The 25,451-nt window shown below is 49.6% G+C and overlaps 1 protein-coding gene across 3 annotated transcripts; it reads left to right on the top strand.

The window, feature by feature from the left end:
• Positions 1 to 2,332: 2,332 nt before the first annotated feature.
• PLAUR (plasminogen activator, urokinase receptor) lies at positions 2,333 to 16,902 on the top strand. 3 transcript variants are annotated; one of them, XM_027079747.1, is made up of 7 exons: positions 2,333 to 2,462; positions 4,057 to 4,167; positions 5,443 to 5,583; positions 12,145 to 12,297; positions 12,943 to 13,077; positions 15,298 to 15,444; positions 16,340 to 16,902. In XM_027079747.1, the coding sequence occupies exons 1-7, from the start codon at positions 2,411 to 2,413 to the stop codon at positions 16,591 to 16,593; spliced, it is 993 nt and encodes a 330-aa protein (XP_026935548.1). In that variant the 5' UTR covers positions 2,333 to 2,410; the 3' UTR covers positions 16,594 to 16,902. The 3 variants fall into 3 exon arrangements, with proteins under 3 accessions (XP_026935548.1, XP_026935547.1, XP_026935549.1); XM_027079746.1 differs by having other exon boundaries at positions 5,440 to 5,583; XM_027079748.1 differs by lacking the exon at positions 5,443 to 5,583.
• The last annotated feature ends 8,549 nt before the right edge of the window (positions 16,903 to 25,451 follow it).

Genomic DNA, 25,451 nt, shown 5'->3' with positions numbered 1-25,451 from the left:
ACAGAAAGGGAGAGACAGATGGACAGATCGGGAGACCAGAGCAGTCTGAAGTTGGGATGGGAAGGCTCCGAGTTATTTCTCTCATTCTTCAAATAAAAGAGAAAATCGTGGGGCTTCCCTGGTGGCGCAGTGGTTAAGAATCCGCCTGGCAATGCAGGAGACACGGGTTTGAGTCCTGGTCCGGGAAGATCCCACATCCACAGAGCAACTAAGCCTGTGTGCCACAGCTACTGAGCCTGTGCTCTAGAGCCCACGAGCCACAACTACTGAGCCCTCATGCCACAACTACTGAAGCCCGCGCACCTAGAGCCCGTGCTCCGCAACAAGAGAAGCCACCGCAATGAGAAGCCCACACACCGCAACGAAGAGTAGCCCCCACTCGCCGCAACTAGAGAAAGACCGCACGCAGCAACAAAGACCCAGTGCAGCCAAAAATAAATAAATATATTTAAAAAAGAGAAAATCGTGGTCCGGAGCAATGAGGTCATTCGGCCAGGAAGTGGTTGTGCCAGACCACACAGCTCCATGTGATCCCAAACTTGAACCTACCTTTCACTGAGAGATGCCTCCACCCACCCCAGATCCATGTCACAGCTGGGAAAAGCAAAGATCTGCGGTGTGAAGCCATCTGCCCAGGGTCGCCCAGGAGCAAGTAGGTGAGCTGGGTCTCAAGCCTACTTGGACCAACACCCCGACTTTCTATCTCCCCACGTCATATGCATTAATATCTCATTCAGTCTTCACACCAGCCCCAAGAGGGACCCCATTTTCCACATGATTTTTATTGAGCACTTGCTATGTGCCAGGCACTGTGCAAGTGCCTTGGGTGTACACTTTTCGGTCGCTAGCCCACAAGCCCTGGGAGGGAGGCGCTTAGCTTTACTTTCCAGATAGAGGACTTGAGGCACAGAGAGGTTAAGTAACCTGCCCAAGGCAGCACAGCTACTGAACAGCTAAAATTTGAACCCTCACAGTCTGGTGTCAGCCCCCACACTCTTAACCTCTTAGAAAAGAGAATTTCTTTGGGATTTTTCTTACCTTATCTTAAAATGATTACCTTAAGATTTTGATGCATTAGTAAGAATGACAATAGTATAATCATTATTGCAGTGGCAGAGGTAGCTCCTGCTTACTCATAGCCTATTACTGTTCCAGCCACACTGGCCTCTCTGCTGTTCCTAGATCTCCTCAGGTCTGCTCCCACCTCAGGGTCTTTGTACTGGCAGTTTCCTCTCCCTGGAATTCTTCCTGGACCATCTGCCTGGACTTCTTCCCTCACTACCTTCAGCCGCTCTTCAAATATCACCTCCTCAGGAAAGCCCTCCTGGATTACCTGGCCTAAAACCAACCTTGCCTCACTTGTACCCTTGCACCTCCTTCAATCTGGTTTGTTTTTCTGCACTTTACTTATCACAGCCTGACAGCAATAGATTAGATAACATATATTTACTCCCTATTGTCACAAGGGCAGGGACTTTCCTGCTGTGTCCCCAGCTTCTGGACCAGTGCCTGGCACAAAGTAGGTCCTCAGTAAATGTTGACAGAGATTGTTGAGCCCTCCATGTGGGCCAGTGACTGTTTCAGGCATTTAATTCAACTGCATTAAATTGTTCTGACTGGGAGGGAGAGACTATGTTACCTTTGGCACTTTATTTTCCTTTTAAAAAACTTATTATGAACCTTTACAAACACAGAGGAGATAGAATGGCATATAAATTACCTCAATATAATTGATACAGCTATTTTGCTATTTTGCCTTTCTTTTTTCCTAAAATATTTCAAGGTAAATGCAGACACCGATGACATTCAACCTCTAAATATTTCATTGAGCATCTCTGTAAAATATAAGAAAAAGTTTTCCACATAACCACAAAACCATGGTCATAACAGCAATATCTACTTTTTGGCTGAAGTGTTTTAAGGTAAATGGAGACATTGTATTATTTCATCCCCAAATATTTCAGCGTGCAGCTCTAAATGATAAAGACATTTTCCCATATAACCACAATACCATTATCCTTCCTAACAAAACTAAAGAAAGACCTATATTATCTAATAATAGGCACATATTTCCCCTCGTGACAAGTTTTAATCCGAGGGGTGAGGGCCCTTGCCCAAGGTCCCATGGCAGGAAGAGAGAGAAATGGAATTTGTACCCAGGCAGTCTGGGGAGAGCTGTGACCACGGCCAGCGTGAGTCAGAGCAGAGCCACCCCCCCTACCCCTCGCTGGCGCGTCCTGGTGAAGGAAGTTTTTGAGGAAGGTGGGTGGGGGTGGATGACCCACGCATCTGGAGCTGACTCGCTCTTTCGCAAACCTCTGGGAGGAGCCCCCAGGGCCACATAACTGTCTCCTCCCGGAGGCCAGACTGAGAGGTGCAGGGAGACCGCGGAGAGGAGCCGCCGCCGGACATGGGCCGCCCGCTGCCAGTGCTGCTATTGTTGGCTCAGACCTGCATTCCAGGTAGGGGCTGGGTGCCCGAATCTCTGCGCTGGGGACCGGGTCAGACCGGAGGGAAGGGAGGCGGGAGAGGAAGGGAAGAGAGCTCAGAGTCTGATGACTTGGAGGAGGGCTCAGTCCCCAGCCCCTCCACCCACATTCAAATAATAATTCTCCTGCTGTCTGCAGCCTCACACGGCACGGTACCAGGCACACAGTAGACGCTCAGGAAATATTCGTAGAGCGAAGGCGCTTAACAACAGCCGCCATGTAGTGAGTACGCTCTTTAGTCCAGGCACTCTTCTAAGCTCCTTCCTTGCAACTGCCAACTGGGCGGGCGGAACTATTTTAATCTCGTTTTACAGAGAAATTGAGGCACAGAGAGGTTAAGTAACTGGTCCGAGGTCACACAGCAAGTCCTTGTAAGTGGGATTCTGACCCGCAGGGGGCTCCTACAGCCCTCTCCCCTCTATCAGATCACCCCCTCCCCCCCTACACACACACACACGCACACACAGACACATTTGCAAGACAGGGAGGACAGCGTCTCATTTAACAAAAGGTCTAAAGAAAGTCAGGCTCAACGTCGCGGAGCCGGGGGCCGGGGACCCAAGGCTCGTCCTTCGAGGTGCCTTCCCTTTCACTATCCTCTAGCCGACGAGACTTCTCACCTCCTTTCTCTGGAAAATCTAAAAAGGGTTGGAAAACGAAAGGAAGTTGAGAAGGAACTGCTGTCAGGGCGCGGCAGGGCCGGGTTGGGGGTAGGGGTTGGGAGATGGTTCGGTAATGAATAACCGGGAAAGCTTTCCGGACCGCGGGAGGCCTAGAATGAGTAACGACTTGGAAGGGGACTCCGAATTTGGAGCGGGGAAGGGACCGCAAGGGAGACGTGATGGGCAGGGATAGGCCTTGGGGCGGAGCTAGTGGGCGGGGTCAGAACTTCGGGGAGGGGAAGTGGGAGGGGCTAACAGTTCCGGAGCAGCTAGTGGGAGCGGGGAGAACTTCTGGGGAGGCCACAGTTAGTAGTGGGGTTAGAATCTCCGTACGGCTGATGGGCGGGGTTAGAAGTTCGGTGTGGACTGTTGGGTGGAGAGAGAGAACGCTGGGGAGAGGCTACGGAGGGGAGGAGAGCCAGTGGGCATTAGTGGAGGGCACCGGGAACGGGGGTAGAACATAAAGACTAGCTGGAGTTGGTGAGGCTAGAACACCCCTAGGAGAGCTCGCGAGGCGGAGTAGGCCGAGGCGGGCGGGGTGGAGGAAAGGACCTAATTGGGAGCCGGGCTAGAACGTCCACACCCGCGGAGAGGAGGGGGGTTGGAGTTTCAGGATGGGCCCGGCGCTCAGACAGAGTGAAAGGGAAAGCGAGCGAGGGCTGGACTTGGGAAGGACCTGTGGACGGAGAAAGAACTTTAGGGTAGAGGGTGGAGATAGAACGTTGGCCTAAGGATGGTATAGCGGTTTGGAAACCAGCCTTGGAACCCAGGGGCGGGCAAAAGTGGAGTCCGAACCTGAGTGCACCTGGCCTGGAGACTTGGTCCAGGTGTTGGGGCTTAAGGGGGCGAAAGCGGGATCCTGGCGCAGAGCGATAACACCTCTCCTCTCCCCCCTCTGCCCCCAGTCTCCTGGGGCCTGCGGTGCATGCTGTGTAAGACTACCGGGAGTTGCAGGGTGGAAGAGTGTGTCCCCGGCCAGGACCTCTGCAGGACCACGGTCCTGCGCATATGGGAAGGTGAGCTGGAGCAGGGAACGGGAGTGACAAAGAAACCTTATTTCACGAGCCATCGGGGAAATACGCATGAAAAAGACACGGAGACCGGTTACAAGCCCCCAGATGGACAAGCATTTAAAACTCTGACAGGGACTTCCCTGGAAGTCCAGTAGTTAAGACTCTGTGCTCCCAGTGCAGCGGGCACGGGTTCGATCCCTGGTTGGGGAACTAAGATCCGGCATACCACTTGGTGCAGCAAAAAAAGAAAAGAAAAATCTGACAATACTGAGGTCGATGAGGCTGTGGAGATGCGGGCTTTGCTGTTAGGGGGTAAATTGGTGTATCCACCAAACAGAGCCACGTGGCAATAGGCAATATCTGGTTAAAGATGAACATGCCCTACAACAAGCAGTTGGACTTCTAGGAATGTAGAGACCCCAGAGAACCTTGGCCACACTTGCCCAGAGACACCTGTCAAAGAATGTTCTTAGACTGAACGTTTGTGATATGGAAAACTGGAAAGACTGAAGTCAGTTGTCAGCAGAGGAAAAACGTTACAGTATAATCACGCATTATACCCCACAGCAGCTTAAATGAAGGAGCTAGGGCTGCAGGTATTAACCTGGATACGTGTCAAAAATGTAAGGTTGAAAGAAAAACAAAAAAGCATGTTGCAGAGTTTGACACCTTTTAATAGAAATAGTATCTAACAATCAAAATAAATAAACGATATACACATAAACAATAATAAATATTCTGCATACAGAGGTGTTAGACTTACCTACACCTGGGTTTGCCTCTGGACAGAGCGTAAGGGAAGTGGGATTTGAGGGAGGGAGGTAACCAGGAGGCTTTAACTGTCTTTTAAACTTGGTTTCTTTTTTTAAAAAGATCTGAAACAAATATAGCAAAATGCTAATATTTTATAAAGTTTGGTGATGAAAGCACAGTATTTATTACATCATTCTCTTATATTTTTGGTAAGCTCGAAGCATTTTCCTTTAAAGGTTCCTATCAGAGGCATCTCCCTGCTAAGATCACCAAGCTAGGAGGGAGCGGGTAGAAGGATCCAGAAGGTCCCAGGGATGGTGTTATCACTAAAAGAAAGTAGGCTTCCAGTGTAGGGGGTTGGGGGGAGGGTGCATAGCTCTAGAAAAGAGAGAGTTGGACTCAAGCAGGAGGAGAGGCCTGGCAGGGATCAGCCCTGGGAGCGGGTGACCTTGTAACCAGGAGTGTCAGAGGCTGGTTGGGCCCAGGGGAGCCTCTGCGGTGACAATGAGACATTCCTTATAGAAGGTGATGAGCTGGAGGTGGTGGAGAGAGGCTGTACCCACCCAGAAAAGACCAACAGGACCATGAGCTATCGGACTGGCACGCAGATCATCTCCCTGACGGAGGCCGTGTGTGGGTCAGACTTGTGCAACAAGCCCAGTCCTGGTGAGTAGGGCAGCCCTCACCATCCCCAACCCCAAACCATCCCCAGCTCAACCTCCATCATCATCCTGGTCCTATCCCTCATCCTAGGCCACCCCAACCCCAGCTCCATGCCTTACCCTGGCCCAAACCTTTCCTTATCCTAAACACATCTCCAGCCTGGCTCCAACCCCAACTCAACCTCACCTCCAATCCTGTCCCCAACTTCCTTTTATCCTCAACACGCTCCAACTCAAACCCATCCTCCTTCCAAAGACATCTCTCATCCTATCCCCTAATCAACCCCATCTCATCTCAACTGTCCCCAATCCCACTGCCATCTACAAACGCATCCCATCCCTAATCCTATCCCATCTCGTATGTGTTTGTGGGGGGTGTGTATGTGTGTGTGTGTGGTTGTTATTTATAAGATGCAACACCTGCCTTTAAGAAGCCACACACACACACACACACACTTGAGAGGTACGTGAGGTATCTCACTGATGTTTTCGCCATGTAACTTTTTTCATGGGACAGGAGATGATTCAAGCAATAGATGCTCAGCAAGGGATACAAAGACCAGAGATACCAAAGACTCAGAGTTCTTAAAGGAAGTCAGAATAGGAGGGAATCAGACAGGCTGCCGTGGGCTTGGAAAGTTCCCTAGAATCGATGATTCTTAAGTTGGGCAACAAATAAGAATGTGAAGAAACTTCCATAAGGCTTTTTGTTGAGTTTCATGCCTTTAGGCTCTGGTCAGCATAAGAAAAAGACTTAGAAAGGCTCAAATTCCCCAAGTTCTCACAGCAGAGGAAGGTTGGGGAGCGAATGGACCCATGGTGCACAGTCAGACAGATTCCTCTTTCTGGCCCTGGTGAGGAAGGAAATGGGTTCAGGCCAGTCTAGTCACAATGACGTCAGGAAGCAGAGCACCTGCCTCTGCACTGGGTTTTTTCCCTTGTTCTTCATCCATCCCGATTACACTAGATTTTCATTTATCCTGACCTTGAACTTTCATCTGTTGGTGGGGACTGAATCAGAGATTTATTTTCAAGGACATGACAAGAGAGGATGCTGGCTTCCTCTCTCTGTTAGATGGCTTCCTCTCTCTGTTAGATGTGCTGAAGGAAAGCACTTGTAATTGAGTCTAAATAATACTCGTAATCAGAGATAATAGTCAAAATATTTAACCATATTGGTCAGTGCCGCAGAATAATATTGACCAGTCAGAACTGGAGGCCACTTGCTGGGCCTGGTGTCACCCCTTTAGTGGATCTTGAGGACATGAGAGTTCTAAAGCCAGGTTTGCAGGGAGTTCCCTGGTGGCCTAGTGGTTAGGATTCTGGGCTTTTACTGCCGTGACCCAGGTTCAATCCCTGGTCGGGGAACTGAGATCCCACAAGCTGTGCAGCGTGGCCAAAAAAATAAAGTACAGAGAGGGTTGGGAGCGGTCAGGGGTCCTCTTGGGCAGCAGCTGTCAATTCAGTAATTTAATAACTAATATATCTATATCAACTTCCCCCCTTTTATCTTTTTGGCCGTGCCACGCAGCATGTAGGATCTTAGTTCCCTGACCAGGGATCGAACCCATGCCACCTGCATTGGAAGTGCTCAATCTTAACCACTAGACCGCCAGGGAAGTCCCTATCAGCCCCATATCTAACACCATTTTACCCTGTTTGTGATGACTAGAATAGTTGGTTAAACCACATCCTGTTCTTCTGTGATACTGGGGACACAGGAGTGACCAAGATAGCCTTGGGCCCTGCCCCTATGGGGCTCATAGTCTAGCGTGTATGTGTATGTGGGCGGGGCTGGGGGGAGGCGGACGGACCCATCCATCACCTGACGGTGACTGCCCTGATTAGTCGCAGCTGGGATGCGGAAGCACATGCAAAGGAGTCAGGACCATGATAGGGGAAACAGAGACCAGAGAGGTCAGAGCTGTAATAGGGAAGCACAGTCCAGAATTGTCAGGGCTGAGACAGGGGAAACAGAGGCCAGAGTGATCAGGGCTGAGATAACTAAGAATCAAGAGATACTTGACTCAGGTCAGGGAAGGTTTCCTATACAGGAAGCAACAGCTAAGCTGGATCTTGAGGGATGAATAGGAGTCAGACTGTTAAAAAGACAGTAGAAAGGCTTTTCCAGACAGAGGGAGCAACAGATATAAAGGCCCAGAGGAGGGTGAGAGTAGCATGGCTGGAGGAAGGGCGAGATGGGGCAAGAGGAACTGCTGAAATTGGCAAGGTCACATTATACAGGGCCTTCTAGGCTATGGTGGGGCATATAGACTTCATCTGGGAAACACTGGGAGGTCATGAAAGCGTTTCAAGTACAGAGCATCACTATCAGATTTTTTTTTTTTTTTCCTGTACGCGGGCCTCTCACTGTTGTGGCCTCTCCCATTGTGGAGCACAGGCTCCAGACGCGCAGGCTCAGCGGCCATGGCTGATGGGCCCAGCCGCTCCGTGGCATGTGGTATCTTCCAGGACCGGGGCACGAACCCATGTCCCCTGCATCGGCAGACGGACTCTCAACCACTGCGCCACCAGGGAAGCCCTCAGATTTGTGTTTTTTGACATGTTATTCTGACCTCAGAGTGGAAGAGAGATAGGAGGGAAGGAAGGATGGAGGGAAGGTAGATGAGGGGAGACCAACTTGGAGGTGCGTGAGGTTGTCCAGATAAAGAAGAGAGTGTAGGGATTTCCCTGGTGGTCCAGTGGTTAGACTCCGTGCTTCCACTGCAGGGGACGCGGGTTCATTCCCTGGCTGGGGAACTAAGATCCCACATGCCGCGTGGTGCAGCCGAAAAAAAAAAAAAAAGAAGAAGAAGAAGAAGAGAGTGTCTGCTGTGCAAATGGAGAGAAGTGGTTGGAGTTACGAGCTATTTAGCAGGTAGATGAGCAGAGTGTGATAATGGATTAGATGTAGGGGTGGTTATGCAGTTCTGGTCATGTGGAGTCACCTGTATCAGACCAACCCCCCTGCCAATGACGGTTATAAAAGCTGGACAAATTATAAACAATGATTAAAGTCACTCAAGAGCAAGCAAATGAAGAGAGGAAGTTGAGGTGCTCCAATCTTCGAAATAAGGGGAGCACAGAAGTCGAATTCCACAGACAAGCTGGCTTTTTCCTTGAATACACTTGCCAATTCACTGCTCTGGAAGGGAACTAGAACGCAAATAGAAAAGAGATCGTCGCTAGACTGACAAGGCAGAGGTTGGAGTCTGGGGTTGCCAGAGTGTCTGGAAAATGAGAAGTAAAATCCTGGAATGCATGGAACTACAGAAAAGGGAGTCCCCAAATCTGCAAATTTCCTTCAAGTCATTGGCAAGCCGTGCATGCATAGGGTGAGACTCCAAGGAACTCTACAGAAAATAGTATCTGGGAAGCTACAGCACTGAGCAGGAATTCCAGCAGGCATATGACGCTGGGGGACCGAAGTTGCCACGCTGGAAAGAGAGGTCTCAGGCTTTCCCCTGGGACCACATCCTAGGAGTAAGGGCAAAACTGAAATAGACCAGCCCTAAAAATGCATACGTCGGATCTTAGACAGAAAGAAAACCTAATCCTCTCTGGCAGAATATAACATCATTTAGAGCCTTTACAAATAGTCGTCTGTGTCTGGCATCTAGTCAAAACGTACAAGGTACCCTGAAGAGAACAGAAAGGACCAACTGACCGAAACCAAGAGAAAAATCCCACAATAGAAACAGACTTGTCATGAATCATATTTTTTTTTTTTTTTTTTTGCGGTACGCGAGCCTCTCACTGTTGTGGCCTCTCCCGTTGCGGAGCACAGGCTCCGGACGCACAGGCTCAGCGGCTATGGCTCACGGGCCCAACCGCTCCGCGGCATGTGGGATCTTCCTGGACTGGGGCACGAACCCGTGTCCCCTGCATCGGCAGGCGGACCCTCAACCACTGCGCCACCAGGGAAGCCCATGAATCAGATATTGGAGTTACTAGACAGGGGAACTTTAAAAGAGCTATGATCAATATATTCAAGAAAATAGAGGAAAGGTTACTTTTTAGCAGAAATCTGGAAACCAATTTTTAAATGATTCCAACAGAAATAAAGAACAGGCACTAAATAAAACCAAAAAAAGAACAGGAGCTAAAATTAAGAACTCAATAGATGTACTTACTGGATATCAGAAACAGTAGAGCAAAAGGATTACAGAACCAGGAGACAGGGCAGTGGAAGTATCAGATGGGTGCCTAGATATGGAGGATCAAGGAGTCTGCCAGGATTCTACCCTGGGGGACCAGATGGGGCCATCTCAGAGATGTGGAATTCAGGAGAAGGAGCAGTTTGGAGAAGATGGAGAGTCTTGTTGGGGGCAGGTAGAGATTCAGGTGTTTGAAGGGCCTCCAGGAGGCCCAGCTATGGAGCTGGGAGAGAAGTCTTACCTGGAGAGAGATTTCTGAGTTCCCAGCAGATAGGTGGAGATAAAACTGTGTCAATGGATAACATCCCATGGGAGAGAGTGTGTACCATGAGAAATGAAAAAAGGGCCTAAGACAGAGCCTGAGGATCACCCACATTTAGAAGAGTGACATAAGAAGAAGAGCTCACAGAGGAGACCCACGCGTGGTATGAGCTATTTTGACAGTGATGGCAGCTCGTGTTTTCATTTTCATGGTGGTTCATATTAGAAGATGTGGGCTGTCAGCCTTTTAGTTCTTTTTCTTTTGGGAGAGGGTGGGAAAGGTCTGGCTTTGGAGATAAGTGATTCACCTAATTACAGCTGCTGGCCTGCCCGTGGAGAGCCTTGGCTCAGAGAGCCCTCTCATTTCTCTAAGACTTGGCCCAAACTCAAACTCGGGTATCTGGGGTCACGAAGGGAAGGGCATGCCAGGCTTGGGAATGGTGTGAGCCAAGGCCTAGGCAGAGGGATGACTCTGGTGTTTCCAGGGAAAAGTAACTCATCCACTTGGCCTGGACTGGAAGGTCCGTGTGAGAGGCCAGTTTATCACAGATCGATCAGATGAGGCTTTGACCTCTGACATGATTGGGTAGTGTATTAAATATCTATTGCTGCATTAAAGATTGCCCCAAAGCTTAAAACAAAAGTAAGCATGTATTCTTTCACAAAGTTTTTGAAGGTCATGATTCTGGGAGTGGCTTAGCTAGGCGGTTCTGCGTCTTTCATCATGTCGTAGTCAAGATGACAGTGGGCTGCAGTCATCAGAAGGCGCCCAAGGTAGCTTCATTCACACGGATGACCAGCTCCCATGGCTTTAGGCAAAAGTCTCAGCTCCTCACCATGTAGACCTCACGGTGGGGCTGCTTGAGTGTCCTTACAACACGGCAGCTGGCTTCCCCCAGAGCAAGTAATCCAAGAGAGAGCCGGGAAGAAATCGCAATGTCTTGTGTGATCTAACACAGAAGTCACACACCATCATTTCCACAGTATCCTACTGGTTCCACAGGTCAGCTCTATTCCTTATGGGAAGGGACTACACAAGGGACAAATACCAGGAAGCAGGGATCACTGGGGGCCATCTTGGAAGCTGGCTACCACAGGGAACAATAGAAGGGTTTTAAGTAATTGTTCATTCATTCATTCATTTAACAAATATTTATTGAATATCTTCTCTGGCCCCAGCCTTGTGCTGGGTTGTGTTGGGACATAATAATGACCAAGATAACCCTGGCCCTACCCTCCTGGGACTGAATCCATAGAAGGAAACAAACAAGCAAACAAACAGAAAGAGTGAAAAAAAGAAAAAACAGGGAATTCCCTGGCAGTCCAGTGGTTAGGACTCCATGCTTCCCTGCAGGGGGCACGGGTTCCATCCCTGGTGGGGGTACTAAGATCTCAGAAGCCATGTGGCATGACCAAAAACAAACAGACAATGAGGGAAACAGACTTGTCACCAGACAGGGATGACCCAGAGTGGGCAGGGCTGGGATTGGGGAGCCCCGAGAGGCACCTAATCCAGCCTGGGAGGTCAAGGAGGGCTTCTCGGAGGAGGCAAAATTGGAGAAGATGGCCTCTGAAGAATGAGTAGGAGATAGGGAAAATAGGGAGCAGGGAAAGGGTTCTAGGCAAAGACCACAGCAGATGCAGAGGCTGGGCAGGAGTCAGCATGTATACTCAGGGACTGAGGAAAACCGGTGTAGAGTCTGAGTGGCTGGTGGAGAGTGATGAGGCAGGAAAGGTGACCAGGACCCAGTCTTTGATGGAACTTGAAAGCCACGCTGAGTTTCTTGGATTTTATTCTGAAGGCACTGGGGACCCATGGAAGAGTGTTGAGCAGAGGAGAGGCAGGGTCAGATTTGCGTATTAGGAACATACTTCTAGGGCTATGTGGGATACACTGGGGTGGGAAGGGCAAGAATGGAAACCAGGAGGCCAGAGAGGAAGCTGGTATTGAAGGACGTCTGACCTGGTCATGGAGCTGGAAAGGAGGGGATGGATTCTAGAAAGATTCAGGCGGTGGGATGGACAGCACTTGATGATTGGCTGAAGGGTGGGATAAGGAAGAATTGATGCTGAAGTGAGTCCTCAAGGAAGCTGGGTCTCCAGGACTCTCCCCATGGAGTCTCACCCTCCTAATCCTCCCTAAACAGGCCAGGTTTCTAACTTTCCCCGAAGCCGTTACCTCGAATGTGCTTCCTGTGCCTCGTCAGATCTGAGCTGTGAGATGGGCCGGGACAAGACCCTGCAATGCCGCAACCCTGGAGAACAGTGCCTGGATGTGGTAACCCACCAGAGCCTGGAAGGTGAGCCCCAACCTGCCAGCAACTCCCCCTCCCTGCTTTGCTCCTCCCCAAGGCTGCACTTAACAACAACCCCCAAATAACCAGGATTTAAGCAAGGTAGAAAGTTAGTACTCACACAGAAAGTCCAGTGATGGGAAGTCCAGGGCCACTAGGACAGTTCCACAGTCACCAGGAACCCAAATGTCTTCTCATTTCTTACATATTGCTTCCATTCTCAAGATTGCCTCATAGTCCAGGATGGCTGCCTGAGCTCCAGACCTCATGTCCAAGTTCCAGGAAGAAGGAGGGGGGAAAAGAAGGGGCAAAAGGGGGGCACCCCTCCTTCTGTAAATGTTCTCCTTTCTAGAAGTCCCATAAAATCTTTCTACTTAGATCACGTTGACCAGAACTTAGCCACTTGAGGTTCTCCTTTCTAGAAGTCCCATAAAATCTTTCTACTTAGATCACGTTGACCAGAACTTAGCCACTTGACTCTACCTATGGAGGCTGGAAATTGTGTCTTTTGGCTAGATATATGGTTGCTTCCAATAAAATGAGGGTCCTATAATGAAGGATGAAGCAGAGGATGGACAGAGGACTGCTACCATGGGCAAATCCAATCTCAGCCCCTCATCAACAATCTGACCTCCTCCTCTGCCCCCACAGAGAGTCCAAGGGATGAGCGCCACTCCCGAGGCTGTGGCAACCTTCCTGGCTGCCCAGGCCCCACTGGCTTCCACAACAACCACACCTTCCACTTCCTGCGGTGCTGCAACACCACCAAATGCAATGGGGGCCCAGGTAAGGGGCAGGGGACCCGGCGAGAGGCCTGGGATTGGGGTGGGGAGGTGCACTCAGGCTGACTGCTGCGTGCTTGAAGGGAAACCCTCCTCTCTGTTTCCTTCTCTGAAAAGTGGACCTATCAAGCCCTTTCTCAAAGAAGAATTTTGTGGGAATTCAATGAAACTAGCAAAGCTTCACCAAGACCTGTGCTTTATGCTTCTATATCCTCTTGAATCCTTCCACTGCTCACCATCCTGGTGCAAGCCACCATGGCTGCTCACCTAGATTGTTGCAATGACCTTGCTGGTCCTCCTGCTACCCTACAGCCAATGTTCAACACAGCAGCAAGAGTGATTTTTTTTTTTAATAGATCTTCATTGGAGTATAATTGCTTCACAATACCGTGTTAGTTTCTGTTGCACAACAAGGCGAATCAGCCATATGCATACACATGTCCCCATATCCCCTCCCTCTTGAGATTCCCTCCCATCCTCCCTATCCCACCCCTCTAGGTCATCACAAAGCACCGAGCCAATCTCCCTCTGCTGTGCTGCTGCTTCCCACCAGCCAACTATTTTACATTCGGTAGTGTATATACATCAATGCTACTCTCACTTCGCCCTCCCACCCCATGGCATCAAGTCCATTCTCTATGTCTACCTCTTTATTCCTGCCCTGCCACTAGGTTCATCAGTACCATTATTTTTTAATTCCATATAGATGCGTTAGCATATGGTATTTGTTTTTCTCTTTCTGACTTACTTCACTCTATATGACAGACTCTAGGTCCATCTACCTCACTACAAATAACTCAGTTTCGTTTCTTTTTATGGCTGAGTAATATTCCATGGTATATATGTGCCACATCTTCTTTATCCATTCATCTGTCGAGGGACATTTAGGTTGCTTCCATGTCCTGGCTATTGTAAATAGTGCTGCAGTGAACATTGTGGTGCATGTCTCTTTTTGAATTATGGTTTTCTCAGGGTATATGCCCAGTAGTGGGATTTCTGGGTCATATGGTAGTTCTATTTTTAGTTTAAGGAACCTGCATACTGTTTTCCATAGTGGCTGTATCAGTTTACATTCCCACCAACAGCTTAATGTAAATCAAATCATGTCACTCTTCCTCAATCACTTCAACGCCTTCCCCTTGCTTTTAGAATGAAATGCGAAGACTCTACTATGCCCTATCTAATCCAGCATGTGTCTGTCTCATGGCCTTTGCACATGCAGTACCCTCCACCAGGAACACCTCTCCCCCAGGAGTTCACCTGGCTGGCTACTTCTGATTCGTTAGGTCTCAGCTTTAAAGCATTGTCCTCAGGGAAAATTTCCCTAACTCTGCCCTTCAATATAATCTAGATCCTTTGTGTTATTCTGTCTCTATAAATCACTACTGTCCAACAGGACTTTCCATGGTGATGGAAATGTTCTGTATCTGTGCTGTCGGATATGGTAGCCTCTACTATATATGGCTTTTGAGCACTTGATACTTGGAAAATGTCTCCTTTTTATTTTTTAAAAATATGTCCACATGTCGTGAGTTTTCAAGTTTTCTTTTAAAATGAACTAATACTTTTTTTTTTTTTTTTTTTTTTTTTTTTTTTTTTGCGGTACGCGGACCTCTCACTGTTGTGGCCTCTCCCGTTGCGGAGCACAGGCTCCGGATGCGCAGGCTCAGTGGCCATGGCTCACGGGCCCAGCTGCTCCGCGGCATGTGGGATCTTCCCGGACCGGGGCAGGAACCCGGATCCTCTGCATCGGCAGGCGGACTCTCAACCGCTGCGCCACCAGGGAAGCCCACTAATACATTTTTTAAAGTCTCTTGGTTTTCATTTCCAATGCAGTAAATATCCATAGATATGACTAACATAAGCAATAATTTTTTATTATTTAATATTAATTTCAATGTCAATGTAAACAACCACATGTGGCTAGTGGCTACCATATGGGACAGTGTAGCTCTAAATCGTAAGTTCTCTGAGGGCAAGAACTGTTTCGTCTTACCCTGTGTCTAGGCAGGTGGGGGCTCGTGGGGAGCTGAGGGTTGGAATTTCTCTCGCAGACCCTAGAGAACCCCCCACCACGCCCGCAAAAGAGGATGCTGTTCCAATTCCTGACCACAAGAGGGCTCCACGACATCTAGGGCTGAGAGTTGGGAGTCCTGGGGATGTAATGCTGTGAACCGCTCGTGCTAATTTCTTTGGTGTCTGTGTCACTTGGTCTTCTTCCAAGTCCTGGAGCTTCAAAACCTGCCACTGAACGGCTTCCAGTGTTACAGCTGTGAGGGGAACAGCACCCACGGATGTTCCTCTAAAGAGACTTCCCTCACTGACTGCCGAGGCCCCATGAATCAATGTCTGGAAGCCACTGGCACTAATGGTGAGCCATTAGGAGGCTGGGAGAGGATACTTATGGGGGGGATGGGGGGTTCTGCAAGAAGTAACTTCCCATGAAGCTGGACTTAATTGAGGTGGATCATCCTGTTGGAGAAGGTGGGACTTCCTTCAGGAGAGTGCAGAGTGCAGTAAGAAATTAGGACTTGTTCATTCGGAAATGTATACTTGGGCCACAGAAATGTGGATTTCTTTGGGGGTGGGACTTCCGTGGGTGGGTGGGACTTCCGGTGGACCTCCCATGATCCTATCCTGTGAAGTTCTGGGCAGGTTCCTTTATTCCAGAGGTTCTCAAACTTTGGGCTCTCAAAATTCCTTCTCGCTCTGAAAAATTATTGCTTACGTCAGTCATATCTATAGTATTTGTTCATTTTAAAAGAACAATTGAAAACGCACATGTGGACATATTTTTATGAAAGAAAAAAAGGAGACATTGTCCAAAATGAAAAAATTGAACGAGAAGACTGGCATTGTTCTACCATTTTGCAATCTTTTTAATATCTGGCTTAATAGAAGACAGCTGGACCCTCATATCTGCTTCTGCGTTCAGTCTGTTGCAAGATCACATGTCCTAGGGTTTCTAGGAAACCCCTTGTGAGAGCACAACACATTTGTGAGAGCATGAAAAGGCAAGTGAGGTTTTAGCATTATTACAAAAATAAGCTTGACCTCACAGATCCCCTGGAAGGGTCTGAGGGAAGGAGCCCCAGGGGTCCCAGGACCACACTTAGACCTGCTGCTTTCTCTGGGGGTACCCACCACGAGGTAGTATTCTACCTGGGCAATTCTCACTGGGTACCAGTATTCTCACTGGTACCCAGTGAGAATTCCAGTCCCAGGCCCGAGAGCTGGGAGTCTCAGATGGTCTTCTCTCTCCTCAGGACTGGGGAACCCAAGCTACACCATAAGAGGCTGTGCAACCCCCTCCTGGTGCCAACGCCTCCCTGTGGCTGAAGCTTTCAGCCTTACCCATCTCAACGTCTCTTGCTGTACTGGAAATGGCTGTAACCATCCAGACCTGGTTACCCAGCCCCACCCGGGGGGTGCCCCCCTGCCTGGCCCTGCCCACCTCAGCCTCTTTGTCACCCTGCTTATAACTGCCAGACTGTGGGGAGGTACTTTCCTCTGCACCTGAACCCCAAAATCCCACTGCCCTGGCTGGATCCAGGAGACCCCTTTGCCCTTCCCTTAGCTCCCAGACCTACTGACTTGCTGTGTGACCTCAGACCAGTGTGCTCCCCTCTCTGGGCCTTAGTTTTCCCAGCTGCCGAAACACCTATCTCAGAGAACTGTTAGAATCAGAGGAGAAAAACTAGAGGAAGGCTACGGGCCAGCAGGCGAGAGCTCTTGTGATATTAATATTGTTGCCGCTGTTATTATTAATTAATATTTGTTTTATTTAATATTTTGTACTTAAATAAAGATTTTTGTATCAGTGAACAAAGCCAGATCTGCCCTTCTCCAGAGAGGACGACTGGGGGACACCTTTCCTCAGGCTCCTGGAATTAGGGGTCATATTGTAGGGCCCAAGCACTCGAGGTCCCAGCCTTGGGAGCTGTCCCATGCAGGCTTCCACCCTAAGCCACTTCCACATCTATTTCTGGGCTCCAAATGCAACCTTCCAACTCACTCACCCAAGCACTAACCTTCCAGTCTCTTCTCCCACATCCAAAGGTCCAGACTACTTTGTTGTTCTAAGGAGACATGTCTGCGTTTCCTAGGGGGCTCTGAGATAGGAGATGACTAGGAGATGACCCCTGGATGCCCTGCAGTGAGGAGTAGAGACTGGACCTCATTCCCCTGCTGCCCTGGGGGCAGGAGATAAAGGCTGGGCTATATTTCCTAGGATACCCTCAGACAAACTGAGAAAAAGACAGAACTACCATTTCAGTGGGACTGAGTACCATGGCAGAATTCATGTTTTCCATGGTTTGCTGAGGCAAGCCCACAGACACAAAATTACGTTCCCCTGGGGCCCTACGGCTGATGAAGAAAAAGGGCATTTTCTGTGGTATTTGGGGGCAGGTGAAGGACAGGGTTTCTTTTCTTTTCTTTTCTTTTCTTTTTTTTTTTTTTTTTGCGGTACGCGGGCCTCTCACTGTTGTGGCCTCTCCCGTTGCGGAGCACAGGCTCCGGACGCGCAGGCTCAGTGGCCATGGCTCACGGGCCCAGCTGCTCCACGGCATGTGGGATCTTCCCGGACCAGGTCACGAACCCATGTCCCCTGCATCTGCAGGCGGACTCTCAACCACTGCACCACCAGGGAAGCCCATCTTTTTAAAATATAGTAGTGTGTGTATGTCAATCCCAAACTCCTAGTTTTCCCTCCCCCCCTGAGGGACAGGATTTCTTTTTAGGATCTCCTCAAATCACATATCAGCAACTGTCTCTGTGGTTGCCTAAAGGGATGGGGTCAACATCACCACCCCTTGAGCATGACTGGCTCCGTGACCGCTTTGGCCAAGAGAATGTGGTGGAAGTGACGCCATGCCATGCTCTGGGCCGGGGGTTTCAGAAACCGTCCAACCCTGGGGAAGCTCGTTGCTCAGAGTCCTCCTGCACTGAGACTGCCATGCTCTGAGGACACCCAAGCTACTCGTGCTTGGATGCCACTTGAAGACAGAGCCCCAGATGTTCCAGCCATCTCAGCCCACACACCAGCCAAGTGAGTGAAGGAGCTACCCTGGACACGGCAACTCCAGCAGATGTAATGTGCAGGAGACCTGAGAAACCCAGCTGTTTTCATTTCCTAGGGCTGCCATGATAAATTACTACAAAGTTACAAAGGCAGTGGCTTCAAACAACAGAAACTTATTATTCTCTCGACTTCTGGATACTAGAAACAAAAAAATCAAGGTGTTGGCAGAGCCATGCTTCTTCTAAAGTCTCTGGGGAAAAATCCTTCTGGGCCTCTTCCTAGCTTCTGAGGGTTGCCGACAATGCTCGGCAGTCCTTGGCTTGTGGCTGCATCACTCCAGTCCTTGCCTCTGTTGTCACGTGAACTTCTTTCCTGTGAATAGGGCTGTGTGTCTCCAGATCTCTCTGTCCTTATAAGGATACCAGTCATTGGATTTAGGGGCCCACCCTAACGCAGTTTGACCTCATCTTAACTTATCACATCTACAAAGACCCTACTTCCTTATAAGGTCACATTCATGGAACCTGGGGGTTAGGATTTCAGCATATTCTGGGGGGACACAATTCAACCCACACCACCAGCCAACAGTCAGCACCAAGGTTTCAGATATGAATCAGCCCATCCATCTCCAGCTGTTCAAGCCAGCCCACTTTGGCCCCGGTCCACTGTGGAGCAGATACGCACTGATCTCACTATGCCTTTTGCTCAAATTCCCAACCCACAGAAACATAAAATAAAGAGGTTGTGGTTTTACATAGCTGAGTTTTGGAGTATTCTGTTATGCTGCAATGGTTGGCTGAAACAGTCACTTGTTTGTCTGTTTTTTTGCTCACTCTCCCCACTAGAATCTCCCTAAAAGGCAAGCCCTTCTATTTGCTCTCTACTGTATTCTCAGTACCTAGATTAGCGCCCAGGACATGGCAGGTGATGAAGAAAGGAGGGAGGGAAGGAAGGAAAGACTACATCTTCTGTGGTACCTTACGACAAAACCTGGGCTAGGGCTATATCTCCCATGATGCCCTAAGGCAGAGATGAGGCTAAGATGACATTTTCTAAGATGCTTCATAATTAAAATTGAGGCTAGTTTCACCTTTCCCGTGATGCCCTACAGCAGAAATTGTGTTACTGAATTAGATGGGAGGCCCCCCCATCGTGGGGCCCTAACGGAACCAAAGCCCCGCCTCCCACCCGACCTCAACCCCGTCCTTCAGGAAGTTCTTTCCCGCTCAGGTTCTGCCAATAACGAAATTGAGTTTGGCGCGAGCAAGACAGGTTTTTATTCAATGGCCCAAGAATGGAGAAGGGAAGCTCTGATTACAACCGGGGACAAGCTTTTTATAGAAAAAGGTGAAAAAGGTTATTGGGGGTGGAGGTCTTTTGTCATCCTGATTCATGGAAATGGGTGGTGATTTCCCAGAATGCAGTTCATGCCTTTTTCTGCCCTTGTTCGGCCCTCGAGTGTCTGGGTGGGAATTGGGTTGAACCAATATGGCCCAGTGGGCAGAGATCTTATTGTTACAATGAGATGGTAATGAGCTGTAGAGCAACCTTTATCCCAGTTTTGAAGTTCAGTCAGCTTATACCAATGTCTTATGGTTAACGCTCTCTTGTTCCTGTCTTGTAAACACAGCTAGAAAATACAGATACAGTCAGGTTTTTTGCAAGTTTGCCCAGAGTGAGGTTTTTATTAGAAATGGGAGGGGTGGGGGGTGGCTTCCTTACCTCCTTGTGTAAGATAGGTGTACATGTTTTATAGAGAGAGTTTAAGTGTGGGTTAGGGACCCTCGGATTGCTCCCCTGGGTGACAAGTGGAGGCTAGGATTGCATCCATCATGATACCCCACGGCAGAGATTGGAGGCTAAGGAATACATTTCCCGTGATGCCTTACAGCAGAAATTGAAGCTACAGCTGCATTTCCCAGGAGACCCTATGGCAGAGATTGGAGTCTAAGATTGCATCTCCCATGATGCCCTACTGTGGGGATCAAAGGTTGGAAATACATGTCCCATGGTGCAAATATTGAGGCTAGAGATAAATTTCTCAGAATGTTCTACACCAGACCTTGTGATCAGGACCTCATAGTAAATGGCTCCCAAGTTTTTGTTCAGGGATCTCTGTTGCAAGAAATAAAATCTGTTTAAGCTGACTCAAGCAAAAACGACAGCTTTATTGGAAGTTTAGATCCGAGCAAGAGCTAGGTCTCTGGGCTGCACCAGGGACAAGAAACAGAATTGAAAAGCTGTGTGAAATCAATGTTGTCTCTGTTTTGCAAAATCTCTCTGTCCCTCTGTGTCACTCTCTCTCCTACCCTGAGTGTGTGGTTTCCCTCATGGGCTGGGCTTTCACTTTATTTTTGTCTCTTCACAGACTACCTTCTGCTTCAAGCATAGTAGCCAAATATGCCCTTGAAATGTCAAGAACTACTTTTGTCTGGTTCTAAAATTTTAACGGACAGACTCTTCTCTGGTGGGGTCCAGTTTGGGTGAGGGCTCTGCCTACGACCTCCACTGCTATGGCCAGGGAAGTTTACGTCAAAGCCACCACATACAGTTGTTCAGGTTGTAAACAGGCATCCACTGGTCGGGCAATTCTCATGATAAACAACCCACTTGGCCAGAGCTGAGAAAACAACCTCTGTGAGAGAGATCCTATCACAAGGATGGGGGAGCAATTGAAAAAGAAAACTACCACTTACAGTGTTTTAATCTGCAAGCAGGGCTGCCTCCATGTATTCTATGTGAATCGCAGGCAATATGGTAGCCAGGGCTGTATTTAAGAGGACACCCAACTCAAAATGGTTGAAACAAAGAGGAAATTGATTATCTCACAGAACAAGAGCTCAGGAGTTAGGGCAGTTCTTGGGTTGACTTATTCAATGTTTCCATTATGTCCTGAAGGATCCATTCAAGCTTATCTACCTCATGGCCTTAAGATGGCCACTGCAGTTCCAGACATCACACCCACATTCAGAAGCAATAACAAAGGGCCATCTCTTCTTGGGTGTCTTTTTTTTTTTTTTTTTTTTTGCAGTACGCGGGCCTCTCACTGCTGTGGCCTCTCCCGTTGCGGAGCACAGGCTCCGGACGCACAGGCTCAGCGACCATGGCTCACGGGCCCCACCGCTCCGCGGCATGTGGGATCCTCCCGGACCGGGGCACGAACCCGTGTCCCCTGCATCGGCAGGCGGACTCTCAACCACTGCGCCACCAGGGAAGCCCTTGGGTGTCTTTTTTAAAGCAGAGAAAGCTTATCCCAAAACTTCCAGGCTGACTTGCTCTCCCCACATTTTATTCACCTGATTTGTTTCATACCCCCATGCCTATAGCATTCACAGAAAGGGGCATGGAACCACAATATTTGCTGAAGTATATTCAGACCCTACTCCTAGGGCTTCCTGCACATCATCTGGCTATTAAAGAAAGGTTGATGCCTGAACAAAATCAGGATTCTTTTAGGAAGCGACAAAGGTGGAGGGAACGTGTATTAGGAAAAAACACCCACCCAGTCTTCCTCCTGTATAGGGAACAACTCAGTTCTTCCCTACTGTGTCTTTCTCCTGTGTGTCTCCTTTATTCTCACACTACTACCACACTCACAACACTTCTGGTCACCAAATGTGGGGGTGGGCTTCCCCCCACACCAAGCAATTCTCTGTGACACCTTCTGGTCAATTCTGACACTACCTACCTGGAAATAGCGTCAGATCCCACAGATTAAGGGCTCAGTCCCACAGTCCCCACTTCAGATGACAATTGAAAGTCTAGATTGTGCTCCTGACCAATCGGCTACAAATCAGAAGTTCTCATGACTCCCCTCTTCAGGTTTGATTAACCTGCTAGAGGGGCTCACAGGACTCAGGAAAACAATTACTTACCTTTACCAGTTTATTATAAAAGGATACAATAAAGGATACAGAAGAACATCCAGATGGAAGAGATGAATAGGGCAAGGTATGTGTCAGGGAGCGCACAGCTTCCATGCCCTCTCTGGTCATGTCATTCACCCAGCACCTGCATGTGTTCACCAAACTAGAAGCTCCCTGAACCCCATACTATTGGGATTTTTATGGAGGTTTTATCATGTAGGCATCATGGATCATCAACTCCATTTTCAAGAGAGTGGGGATCAGGGCTGAAAATTCCATGCTTGTAATCATAGTTCGGTCTTTTCGGTGACCAGCCCTCATCCAGGAGCCCACCTAATATCACCTATTAGAACAAGAGACACTCTTATCACCCAAGAAATGACAAGGATTTCAGGATCCTTGTGTGGGGAACTGGGGTCAAAGACTAAATATTAGAACAAAAGATTCTCCTGGTGTTCTTATCATTTAGGTAACTACGAGGGTTTCAGGAGCTCCGTGCCAGGAACCAGGGGCAGAGACCAATATATATTTTTATTATCTCACAGAATAATGCTGAGAAAACAACTAACAAAATCCCTGGACCTCAAAAACTCAAGAATAGTCAACGCACGGTGTGCAGCCCATCCCCCCAGAAGAGCAGGCACAGCAGTTGTCTCCCCAATGTCTATTTCTGCTTGAGAAATCTAATTTCACCTCTGACCTCATGGTAGGGGGAGCCTGTGGCTCATATCTAATTTAACCAGCTTAATCTCATCCCCTGGCCAGTGATATTGGTTCAGTGATAGGCAGGTGGCATCATCTGGACCAATGAGACACAATGGAAGGTTTTTGGGGGGCTTCTAAGGAAAAATGTTTCCTCACTCTGCTGAGGGAGCTTCTTCAAGTCTCTCCTCTGCTCAGTCTCCCACAGTCTGACTCTCTCAGTCTGTCTTTTTCTCTCTCTATCCCTCTCCAAATGTGAGGGAAAAGTGTGGCCCCAGAGGTATTTGCCAGCCATCCTGCAACACGAAGGGACTATTTACCCTTAGGACAGACCATTTTGAAGCCAGTCATACGCAAGAATTTTTTTTAAATAAATTTATTTATTTTATTATTTTTATTTTATTCATTTAATTTTTTTGGCTGTGTTGTCTTCGTTGCTGTGCGCGGGCTTTTCTCTGGTTGCGGTGAGCAGGGGCTACTCTTCGTTGCAGTGCGCGGGCTTTTCATTGTGGTGGCTTCTCTTGTTGCGGAGCACGGGCTGTAGGTGTGTGGGCTTCAGTAGTTGTGGCACGTGGACTCAGTAGTTATGGCTCATGGGCTCTAGAGCACAGGCTCAGTAGTTATGGTGCACGGGCTTAGTTGCTCCGTGGTATGTGGGATCTTCCCGGACCAGGGCTCGAACCCGTGTCCCCTGCATTGGCAGGCGGATTCCCAACCACTGAGCCACCAGGGAAGCCCCCCAAGACTTTTTTATATGTGAAACAATCCTCTTTTTCTTAACCCAGTTGGGTTGGATTTTCTGTCACTGGCATGAAAACCCTAATGGATAAAGTACCCTGAAGTAGGATAAGGACAGGACCACCTCAGGTGGAAGAAAAGGTGGAACTAAAAAAGACAGATGAGGGCTTCCCTGGTGGCGCAGTGGTTGAGAGTCCGCCTGCAGATGCAGGGGACACGGGTTCGTGCCCCGATCCGGGAAGATCCCATATGCCGCGGGGCGGCTGGGCCCGTGAGCCATGGCCGCTGAGCCTGCGCGTCCGGAGCCTGTGCTCCGCAGCGGGAGAGGTCACAGCAGCGAGAGGCCCGCGTACTGCAAAAAAAGAAAGAAAAAAAAATAAAAAAAGACAGATGAGAACCAAACCAACATCCCACAGGGTGCCCTGCAGCTGCAGCAGGAGACATTGGTTAGAGCCATGAGCAGGGGACCTATAGGTTCTTGGGAGGAAAGATAACCCTTAGCTAACCCCTAACCCAGTATCCCAAATCCAGGTTGGACACCTCTTTCCCACTTATCTTAACACAGAGAACATGAGCCCTGGGAAGATTAGAGATTATCCAGCACGACACCTCTTTCCCCAGTTTACAGAAAGGTAAACTGAGAATTGAAAAGGAAAGGAATCACTTGGAGCTGTGGCCCTGGGGACATAGAGGTTGATGGGAGCTTGGCTCCCAAGGACAGAAGGGATGCTGGGAGCCATGGTCCTGGCGATACAGAGGTTGACAGGAGCTTGGATCCTGAGAACTCGGCACTGAGGACAGAAGAGGTGCCGGGAGCTGAAGTCTGTTGGAGGACCTGGATATAGGAGTTTTTGGTAGTGATGGAGATAAAGAGCAAGGATTTTCATAGTTGGCATATCCCAGTTTCCCTGATTGTCAAATGGTGGTGGGAGAGGTTGAGGGCTCCTACCTTCCATGGTTTCTCGCTCTTCCTGGGTCCTAAGGGTGATATCCTGCACCAGGTCTACAAGGTCCCACAGAAGTGGGCTCAGGGAGACTAACCTCCCAGGAGGGAGAAGGGACTCAAGTCTGGAGAGGTGAGTCAGCACCAACAATGGAAGAGAAGCAGGGAGAGCACATAGAGAGACAGGGACACAAAGAGAGACTGGGGCTGGAAGAGCAGAGAAGCAGGTTGGGGAAGTTAGACGCTCGGGCCTGGGAGGGGTCCACCGGAGCCTCTCCCTCTGGGGAATGATGCAGAAACACGGAGTTTCTGGTGAGGACAGGAGGGAGGGTGAGACCTGACCCCAGGGCAGCCTAGCCCTGCCCTGGGAGATCCTGGACCTGCCCAGACAACAAGCTGCTGCCTCCCTCTCAGAGTGGCTCAGCTCACAGCCTGTCACATGACAGTTTCACCCTCACACTCACCTGTCCGCAGAATACCTCTCAGAGTCACCTTTCCCATAGCCCACTCCCGTTCCCTCCACGCTCACACCTTCACCTACACTCCCCCTCTGGAATATGTGCACGCCCCCGCCTTCACCTCCACCCACCTGTCCACGGAGCACCTCCACCTGCCCACTGAACACCTCTCACACTCACCTTTCCCACCAAACTCCCCCTCCCTGGACACTCAGCCTCACACACATCCTCACTCAACACTCTCCCCTCCACACACACCCGCACCGTGGCGCACCCTTCCAACAGCACCCTCACCTTTCACGTGACACACTCCCCCTCACACACCCCCTGCACGCGCTCCCCTCTTCTCCATCACCCACCCCCTCTGCCGTCACCCAGCCCCCGCACTTTCCGGCCGCGAGTCGAGCTCGCACACGCCTCCTGCACGCCTCCGCCTGCGGACCCCCAGCTCTCCGGCGCCTCCCCTCAGTCCGGCTCCCCCAACCCTCTCGCGGCGCCCTCTCCCCCCATTGTCTGGGGCCTCCCCGCGTCTCCCTGCCCCTCCCTGCGCCGGCCCCGCCCCGGCCTCGGCGCCCCGCCCCCCGGGCGGGCAGGGGGCGGGGCGAGGGGCGCGGGGGCGGGGCGGGGCGGGCTGCGCGGGAGGTGCAG

The sequence above is a fragment of the Aethalodelphis obliquidens genome, unplaced genomic scaffold (assembly GCF_003676395.1).
Source record: "Aethalodelphis obliquidens isolate GAN/ISIS:26980383/991018 unplaced genomic scaffold, ASM367639v1 scaffold43, whole genome shotgun sequence".
NCBI classification, from domain to species: domain Eukaryota; kingdom Metazoa; phylum Chordata; class Mammalia; order Artiodactyla; family Delphinidae; genus Aethalodelphis; species Aethalodelphis obliquidens.
Note: the sequence above shows the minus strand (reverse complement) of the source record. Positions and strands in the feature narration are given on the sequence as shown.

Excerpts from the sequence above, each read along its gene's own strand:
- PLAUR (XM_027079746.1), top strand. The coding sequence starts at position 2,411 with ATGGGCCGCCCGCTGCCAGTGCTGCTATTGTTGGCTCAGACCTGCATT. Across the intron at positions 2,463-4,056 it reads GGCTCAGACCTGCATTCCAG|TCTCCTGGGGCCTGCGGTGC; the intron begins GTAGGGGCTGGG and ends CTCTGCCCCCAG. Across the intron at positions 12,298-12,942 it reads AACCCACCAGAGCCTGGAAG|AGAGTCCAAGGGATGAGCGC; the intron begins GTGAGCCCCAAC and ends CTGCCCCCACAG.